This window comes from Mytilus galloprovincialis, chromosome 10 (genome assembly GCF_965363235.1).
Source record: "Mytilus galloprovincialis chromosome 10, xbMytGall1.hap1.1, whole genome shotgun sequence".
Lineage (NCBI taxonomy): Eukaryota > Metazoa > Mollusca > Bivalvia > Mytilida > Mytilidae > Mytilus > Mytilus galloprovincialis.
In genome coordinates, this window is record NC_134847.1 from 35,553,921 (window position 1) to 35,563,798 (window position 9,878).

At 30.0% G+C, this 9,878-nt stretch overlaps 1 protein-coding gene across 2 annotated transcripts; it reads left to right on the forward strand.

Annotated features, from left to right (window-relative positions):
* The first annotated feature begins 2,630 nt into the window (after window positions 1-2,630).
* On the forward strand, window positions 2,631-6,100 carry LOC143049111 (uncharacterized). 2 transcript variants are annotated; one of them, XM_076222877.1, is made up of 3 exons: window positions 2,631-3,267; window positions 4,116-4,343; window positions 5,203-6,100. In XM_076222877.1, the coding sequence occupies exons 1-3, from the start codon at window positions 2,658-2,660 to the stop codon at window positions 5,622-5,624; spliced, it is 1,260 nt and encodes a 419-aa protein (XP_076078992.1). In that variant the 5' UTR covers window positions 2,631-2,657; the 3' UTR covers window positions 5,625-6,100. The 2 variants fall into 2 exon arrangements, with proteins under 2 accessions (XP_076078992.1, XP_076078993.1); XM_076222878.1 differs by having other exon boundaries at window positions 2,633-3,249.
* Window positions 6,101-9,878: the final 3,778 nt, after the last annotated feature.

Genomic DNA, 9,878 nt, shown 5'->3' on the forward strand with positions numbered 1-9,878 from the left:
GACAGCTGAAATCATCTCTTTTGTCGTAAAGTTTTGTTTTCAATCGACCCTCATTGTCTATTTCTAGATGTAAGTCAAAATATGATGCCGACTTAATTGTATCTGTCCTATCCTTTATCTCTAGTTCAATGGGATATATGCATTCGACATAGTCACCAAATTTTGAATTGTTTAGTGAGAGAACATCATCTATATAGCGGGAAAAAAAGTTAAAGGATATTGCTAACTTCTCATCTTTCTTCCTAAGAAGTTCCTGTATGAAATCAGCCTCATAATAATAACGAAACAAGTCGACAGGAAGAGGGGCACAATTCGTTCCCATTGGAATGCCGATAGTCTGTTTAAATAACACGAAGATAATGCCTACCTATGTTAAAACTACAATAAAGTATTGCTTGCATTAATTATTTGGATTCTGATAAAGAAAATAAAGTTAATATCTATGTCCGATGTATAGAAGTGTACAGTGTTTGCGTAAGCTCTTCCATGAACCTCCCCTTTTTGTTTGTAAAAACGCAAACGACTGGCAATGTGATTTTTCAGAGGGAGGAGTTTGACTGGACAGCCAACATGAACGGCTGTCGTATATAGGTCAAATATGTCAATTTTCCTTTGCAACACATCGAAGTCATACGAAATGAATTAGTAACAAGATGTGCAACATTTAACAGTTTGGTATTTTTTTTAAATAATGAAATATATATTAAATGCATGACAATTTGATAAAATTCATTATTCTATAGTAGTCAATATACGCATGTGCAAACAAATGCTATTAGATATAGAGCATGGGTTTATTCACAAAGCGAAAGAAGCACGTCATATAAGAATAATAGATAAAATTAAGTAATACAAATTTACCCTATGTTTCATTTTAAGCAATGTTTAAACATTTAAAACGTCCTACGAGATTACCTTCACGAGTAACCCTAAAAAAACCCCCAAAAAATGAAAAAAATATCTAAGAACAGAAACACGCGACGAGCAATAAATCATTAGGGAACATATGACTTGTTTGATTTTTAACAGACAGTTAAAAAAGTGTATGTTGTTAAACAATCAGTACCGAGATAATGATTTCTAGATTGATGAAACCTGCGGGGGAATAACACCACATTCAGTAGAGGAATATATCCGGTGCTATAAAAACAATTTCAAATTAACTTTTAGTGTACCAATATAACGCTTCTAAGGCTCGTCTCTAAATTAGAAAGGCATACAACCATGAACAAGAAAGCCCAGGATGTATAAGAACAAAACAGGCGAAGATAAAAAAAAAAAGGACATACATATTCAATATTAGCTTTACCTGTTTACCTGAAGGAGTTAAGATCATGCATTTAAAGTTAAAAGTATCCAAGTGAACAGATGATTCAAGACATACTTAATTTCGTGAGGTTGGTCAAGGGATATTCACCGACCATCTATGATACCAAATCTTTTATGATTAAAATAAATGAACGTTATAATTAGCACGACAAGTTGCACTTGTGCATGAACTTATGAAATAATTTTATCATTTGAAGGCTGCAAATCAAAATTGATAAAACGATGAGCTTCGATTATTTACATGACAAGCATGATATCACTTTCTTTTTTATTGTCGTGTTCATTATTTTAAATTGAAGCTTGTCCGTTGTGTTCAGGAGGAAGCTGATTATATTCCGTTTTTCTTGCCATAAATGCATCTTTCAAACTTATATTTGTTATGAATTGCCATTTTGTACCTTTTATTTCAAACATAATTTATTTGAAAAATTTCAACAACAAAATAGATTAGTCACAAGTTAGTCTTATTTAAATGGTCACCATCACCAATATCTTCCTTAACATCTGGAAAAAGTGTACACAGGGAAGGGGTAATCAAGTTTTGAATCTGATGCTTCAAAAGAAAAATTGTTAAAAGTGTTACAACATGTATTAATTTTTGTTTGGGGGGGGGGGGGGATAGACAACAAGTAATATCGATCTTTTGATTTGTTTTTGGCAGGTTTACAAAGAGAAAAATGTGCTACCTACTGCATGTTTGCATGAATCCGAATTATGCTGAATATCTTAAGTTTATTTTCCCATCCCAAATTTTTTTTTAGTTCTAGTTAATATTTTGTTAATTGATCAATTTGCATTTCACTTACTTTTAATATATCAAAAATACTGTGATGATATCAAAATGATATGTTGCAATCCGATCAACGTAAGGATTATGAGAATAGAATGACATTTGAAAATAAATGAAATTATAAATTTATCGTTTTGTTCGAATTACTTTACTGACGGTTCAACTGCATACAATTCTATTTATATCAAAAAGATTTTATTAAATAATGTAAAATTGAAAAATGTAAGCGTTGATAAACAGTGTGTTTTTTTTATATATTTATTTACTCATATCTTTCAAATACACTTATTACAAATACACAAATAGTTAAAAATATATATTTTTCTATAGGATAAAAAGTATCTATATATCTATCTAGTTACATAATTGACAAATGATTATGGTCCGTGACATAAAACAACTTTCGGTTTCGGTATTAGACGGACAAAATAACGTTATACATTTTGTAAAATGTATCATATAATATGTTATTTGGCATCTATTATCATTTTAAATAAAACATGACGTAATGACTATAATTGATATAAATACAAAAAAAATGGCGAATATTTCGAAAGAAAAGTTGGATGAATATTATTTAAAACTACTCGAGAAGACTGAGTACATGACTAAAGAAAATATGCACTACTTTTCGCATTGTACTCATTTATCAACAAAGAGAAAAATCTGTGACAGTGGCAAATTACTTGGAAATAGCACAGAGATGCCACTTAGAGCACCACTTGCAGGCAACAAACGTATAAAAGGAGTATGGTTTGAAATGCAACCAAAACAGTTACCAAAATATTCACCTTATGGAACTAAAAGATTAATCATTCCAGCTGATAAATTTATGTTACATATGTGCGCACAGAAATCAAATGGATGCGTAAAAGATGCACATCAATATTCTGACGACAGCAACGACGAAGACGAAGACGAAGATGATGATGATAATATTAATGAATATGATGATGAACCTTTTGAGAAAGATGTGAATAAAAACAATGACACACCCTCTATCCGCGGTGAACACCATTTGAATTTAGCACATGGTTTGCACGTTAAAGCTAAACAAATTAACGAACTTCACGGATTACATGAAACATTAAACAATAAGCAAGACACATGTATTGCAGAAGAGCTAACAGGTATTATACATGTTATAGGTAAATTGAAATGTAAGATAATAATAATCATTATCAAATTTATCAATATATTAAGAGTTGAATAGTGCATGTCCATTATGCAATAAGGGCAAACTAAAAACATTAAAAAAAGAGACAATCAATCTCTATTAGTTCTTGAAATAAATTCTCAAAATTGTTACAAAAGATATCGACAACGATTATAAATCCATTCACACGTTTTTATGTATTCAAATTGATTTTACCTTATATGACAACATTACTTTTTTTTAGCTGAAATATGAACCGCTTACCTTTTATGTTAACCATGTATATTGTATATACATTTAAATTTATATTGTAAATGATTCACATTTCATCAAGATGAGATTTTATTTTGTTGAACGTATTTTATAAGTAAATAAATACTTTGCATGTTGAGGTCTGCTTATAAGCTTACTATACGGTATGATTTTTCTCATTGTTGAAGGCCGATGACTTCTACAACTTTAATAGATAGTTGTCATATAGGCAATCATACATGTACCAATTATCTTTAATTTTAAAGTATAAGTAAGGTTCGTGTTTATTAATATGCAGGTTTATGACTACTCGGTGTTGCATTTTGGATTGTTATTTTTGTTTATTGGGCCCCGTTTTTTATAATTGTGTTATATCTTTGTCATACTTTGACTTCTAATTTCGGTTTGTTCTGCTGAAATAGGAACATAGAATAAGTTTAACTCATAAATTTATATGACTGAATTGTAAGAAAAATAGTTTAAAAGGTTTATTCTCATTATCAGTTATTTTCCTCAAATTAATGCAGTTAAAATTTCTTTTTTGTTTAACATTTCTAATTAGTTTCTTTTCCTGTCATAATCGTATAGTTGAAGAAACTGACGGCAGTCTAGGAGTAGATAACAGTCATACCGAAAGCCTTCCGTTGTGTAAAGAAGATATTATCGAAGGATCAAAGGGGCAGATAGAACATACAACAAATGAAGACATTGCTTTGGAGACAAAAAAAGAATGCGAATTGCGCCCAAACCATGACGAAATACTGATGTTGAAGTTTGAACAAAATGGGTATCATAATGCAGAAAATAGCGAGGAAGGTAAACAAAAGACGGTAACATGTGATCATGCAAACGTTGTTTTTTTTACAGACATGACAACATTTAGGAAAGCAATGGATATCCGATAAATATAAGTAAAGATTGCACAAAATAATTATTCAAAAAGCAAAACACTGACAGGTTATCAAAGACAGTAGTCAGCACTTCGGTGTTGACATGCTTATCAATTATATGGTCATTTTTATAAATTTTCTGTAGCAAAACTTTGAGTTTTCGAAAAACTAAGGATTTTCTTATCCCAAGAATAGATTACCTTAGTCGTATTTGGCACATTTTTTTTGAATTTTGGGGTCATCAATGCTCTTCAACTTTGTGCTTGTTTGGCTTTATAACTTTTTTGATCTGAGCGTCAATGATAAGTCTTATGTCGCCGAAGCGCGGGTCTGGCGTATATAAATTATTATCCTGGTACCTTTGATAACTAATTATACAAAGGTTGTAACTTCATAGTTTATTAGATGGCGTCTGGGCATGAATATACACAAAACGATGATACATATTATGACCCATGCCTTGTGCATTGTTTATTTAAGACTTTTTTTATAATCTGGATTTGGATATACGTTTTAATACACTGTACATATTGAATATTATAAATCAAATTTCTGAACATTAATTTGACAATCAATGCTTCTTTTAGAGAATTCAAATTGAAAAAAAGATAATAAAAACGATAAAAAAATCCATTCCTATAAAACCACAATAAGAATTAACAAATGGATATTTAGTTGATAATTATTAGACATGAAGTCAGTTTTGTTTATCAAATAAAAGGTCGACTTTTGAAAACATTATCCTGACCTATTTAACTCGACATCTTTTTATTCTTTGATTTTAGATAAACGTGGTGGTGATATTTGTGTCCCAGAGAAAGCAACTGTTGTAGCTAAAACAGAATTATCAATAAAAGAATCGGAAAAAATATTGCAAAATTTAAACCTTAATCCAGAACGAGTTGACATGCTTAAAGTCCAACCGAACACAATAAAAAAAGTGAAAAAAGGACAGTATAATATTATAGATAGCTTCAAATGTAACAAAAAGATTCCCCTCAATCTAAGATATAAGCGTGAAGATTTTTTAAGGAACGATTTAGAGTTCATAAAAGCTTCTTTTGAGTGTAATCTGCCAGCAGCTATGTCAAACAGGAAAGAAAACACAGAACTTCCACTTCTTTTCTTTGAAAGTGCCTACATTTACCACAGTGGACAGTATGCTCGTTTTGTACTAGTCCGATCAAACGACTGTGCTCTGGATTGATGCAAATGAAATTTAAAAGCTCTGGATATTTTACACAATCCATTTTTCCAATACAATCCGACAAAAAGGAAAGTTAAGTCAATCTCAAAATCAAACAACGGAAGGAAACTCTTCTTTCTTGATTTCTTAATCGTAGGAAATATTAATTTACAAATGTTCAGTCCGTTACCTCACTGGAGTAAGGTTACAAAAGTAAGAAGAGCTGGACGGGAACCCATCATTGGGATTCTACGAAAAAAAAAGAAATGAACGTAGCTTCCTTCTGTGTTCCGTTCAATATGTATGGCACTGTGGGAATGAGAGCTTTCGATTGCAACATTATACAATATTCCATTTATTATTTTTTTTAAATATACACAAGTAATATTCTAAAGTATACCAAAACAACATCTTTGTGAAGTTAGTTATCGCTGTTTTCTTTCGGTGTAGACATACATTTATATATTTATAATAAAAATAAAATGCAGATTTTTCAATTGTTCTCCGTTTTGCTAGAAAAAATAGCAACATCAAAAAATAATAAACGTTTTTTTAGGTAAAGATTTAAATCAAATTTAAGTATTTTGTTTCAACATATTTTTGAAAAATACTGCACACAGCTATGTAATTATGAACGTTAAACAAAAAAACTACAAAAAGATCATGAATAAAAGGACAGTGCGTGGGGTTAAAATGAATGAAACAGCACTCCTCCGACATAAAACCCAGAGACATACATAAGTCCAATACTGTCTATAAAAGTCGACAGTAAGTATCAAATATGAAAATAATATTTCCGATCCAGGAAGGGCAAAAAACTTCAAGAAATATATATATAGATCCAACGACTTTGAACTAATTACATGATTAAACATGTTAAGCATGTTAAGAGTTCTTATACATGTTAGCTGTTTCAAGTTCAAAATATGACTTAATGAAACAGACAATGAATGTAACATTAAAATGGTAATATATGTGTATTGCCAAAACAACAAAACATAAGTTGGATCGTTTTTGTTATTGAACTGTTTGCAGTAACTGCTGTTATCTTATAGTTACTATGTATGTTGCATTGTCGTTAGTTTTGTTGCAATTCAGTGTTTTGGTTGTTTCGAGGTTTTCCTCTTATAGTGGATGTGTTTCCCTCGGTTTTAGCGGATTTGCTACTCTAAATCGATATATATGACTTTTAAAAAGCGGTATACTACTGTTGCCTTTATAGGTCAAACTATTAAGTTAATTTAGATGTATCCCGCCATATGGATTGCAAAACTAACTTTTAAATTGCGGTTTTCTATATTTCTGTGGGAGACTTTTCATCCAAACTTTTAAAAAGATATGTGTTTTTTTTTTTTTAATATTATCATGACTGATCTTTAAATACATTTTTGACGTTTGAGTCAACGTATGATTGTGAAGAGCAAAATTCAAACTTAAAAGTGGGATTCAATTCATGTGAAAGACTTTTTATCAAAACTTTAAAATGTGGCTTACCTAATGTAAGGACTGTGTTACTACAAATAGATGTTTTACGTAAATAAGGGGAGATAAATAAGACGTTTTTTTTTAAATTGAAGGTAAGCTGACCTAATTTGTTTTTTTGCAAGAGAAGTCTTTATAAATGATTATTTTGCACAGCCTGTAGATTTAAAAAAGCTCCGTTTCTTTTTTTTTTTTTTTTAAACAAAATGATTTCAGCTTGATATTAGCAAAGTATGAAAGAAATTCTCTCGTCTTTACAGTACCCTCCCCAAATTTACCACACCTAATGCTTTTCATTCTCATTTTGATAATATCTTTTTTTTAACAACAAATATAGTCTTTATTCTAAAGATATCTTGTTACAATTATACTTCACTGTCCAAGTGCCAGTGGAGTATTCCTGTGAAAAAACTTCTGAGCTGCCAGGAACATACTCAGAATATAATAAACAATATTACATAAACTATTACAATATTTTCAACTTATTCTATTAAATCAATTTCTTCAAATTTATGAAAAATACATTTTGAGAAATTATTTTGCTTTCCTTCATAACCCTTCTTAATTCCTTTATAAACAATTCATACACATCTATATATTTCAATTTTTGCTCTGAAACATAGTATGACTTGAAAATGCAAAAACCTAAAACTGTCAAAAAATAGTTAAAACCATAATAACCTTTATCTGATATTTTGTATCCAAATACTAATTGTTTAACTGATATCTTATTTTTAAAATTGAGTTTTGCAAGAAGATGTTCCACTTTATCCCAAAAGTCTTTTAAAAAAGAACATGTTATAAAGAAATGAAAGTAATCTTCCTCTTCTGTTTGACAAAAATTACATTTACTATTAGTAGAAATTTTCCATTTAAATAGTAATTGCTTTGTTGGAATAATATAATTTAGCAGTTTCCATCTAAACATTTTCATCTTATTCTCTCTTAAAAATTTAAATATAAAATCGTTTACGAATGACATATTTGGCTTGCTATCTAGCTTTAAATTTTTTGTCCAAATATTGATACCAATCGGCTGTGTATACTTTTGATCTACTAGACTATTATATAACATTTTATTAAAGATATCTTGTGCTTGTATTTGTTTATTTCCCCATCTCAAATTATCCTTATTAATACTAATTTTACTCTTTAAAGAGTTTTCTTTAATTAGAATTTGCTGCCATTCCTTTGGGATGGAAGATTTTAATATTGTAAACTCTGCAATCCAATTAGACTTATTGCTTAATTTTTCTAAAATAAAACCCTCTGATAACTTTCCCTCACGATCAAGTATGTCGTTGATGTAAATCAAACCACTTGCTACCCAGTTTTGAAAGAACAAACTTTTGTTACAATGTTTAACGTATCTATTTCCCCAAATAATCTGTTTTCTTATATTTGAAAAATGATCTTTAAATTTTATAAAACCTCCCCCTGTTTTCACCCAGCTTGAAATTACTTGCAAATAAAAGTCTGGTATATTTTCAAATTCTTTTAGTGATTTAATGTTATCTAAATTCATGTTAAAGACAAGATAATTTTTTCCCAGATTGTTGAAATATTTGGTAGGAATAATCTTCCAGTTCGGCATAGTGGTTGAATTGAATTTGGAAACCCATGAAGCTTTCAGTGATGTAAAATAGCTATCAAAATCAACCATTTTTAACCCCCCTTTTTGATAATCGCCAATAAGTGTATTTCTTTTTACTTTGTCATTTTTACCTTCCCAAATATATTTAAAACAACAGCTTTCAATCTCTTTTATGTATTTGTTTGGAACAATACACGAAGTAGCCAAAAATGTAAATTTAGGTAAGATCAAAGATTTTATAATTAATATTTTTCCAATTGTTGTTAATTTTCTTTTTTTCCATGCTTTCAGTAAGGATTTCATTTTATCAATTTTAGGTTCCCAATTTAACTTTTCACATTCGTTTATGTTGTGACCAAAATAAATCCCTAAGGCTTTAACTGGTTTGTCCGTCCAGCGTATTCCCTCAATTTTATCTTTACTATGTTTAAGCGCCCCTATCCATATTCCTTCTGTTTTACTACGATTTAATCTCAGACCTGAGAAAGAACCAAACGTTTCTATTATATTCATAGCATTTGATATGTCGGTTTTTGAACTACAAAAAAGAGTTGTATCATCTGCCAATTGAGATATTTTTATGCTATGTGTTTTTTTATCAATAGTAATTCGAATACCTTTGATGTCGGGGTTTTGTCGTAATCTCAAAGCCATAATTTCTACTGACAAAACAAAAAGTAAAGCAGATAAAGGGCATCCTTGACGGATTCCTCTAGAGTTTTCAAAAATCTCAGATACCCATCCATTATTTATTACACATGTTTGTATTCCCTTATATAAAGTTTCCACCCATGATATAAATGATTCATTAAAACCGAAATGTTTTAGAACGCTTAACATGAATTCCCATTCCAAAGAATCAAAAGCTTTAGTAAAATCAACAAATACGATAGCCCCATCTATTCCATATGATTCTGCATAGTCCATAATGTCTTGAATTTGCCTTAAATTGAATCCAATAAAACGATTTTTTACATACCCAGTTTGATCTTCATTGATTAGTTTAGGAAGCAGTTTTTTAAGTCTCTGTGCCAAAACATGGGATAGTATTTTTAAATCTACGTTTAATAATGATATAGGACGATAATTGTCCAAAGATAATGGGTCATTCTTTTTAAATAATAAAGATAGTACACCTGTTCGTTGGGTATACGATAAAAGTTTTTCCTCGTGTCCCTTATTAAGAACTTTAACTAACA

Bases quoted from the DNA above. Each gene is read 5' to 3' on its own strand.
- LOC143049111 (XM_076222877.1), top strand. From the start codon at position 2,658: ATGGCGAATATTTCGAAAGAAAAGTTGGATGAATATTATTTAAAACTA. The intron at 3,268-4,115 runs GTAAATTGAAAT...ATAATCGTATAG, and splicing joins AGGTATTATACATGTTATAG to TTGAAGAAACTGACGGCAGT. The intron at 4,344-5,202 runs GTAAACAAAAGA...CTTTGATTTTAG, and splicing joins TGCAGAAAATAGCGAGGAAG to ATAAACGTGGTGGTGATATT.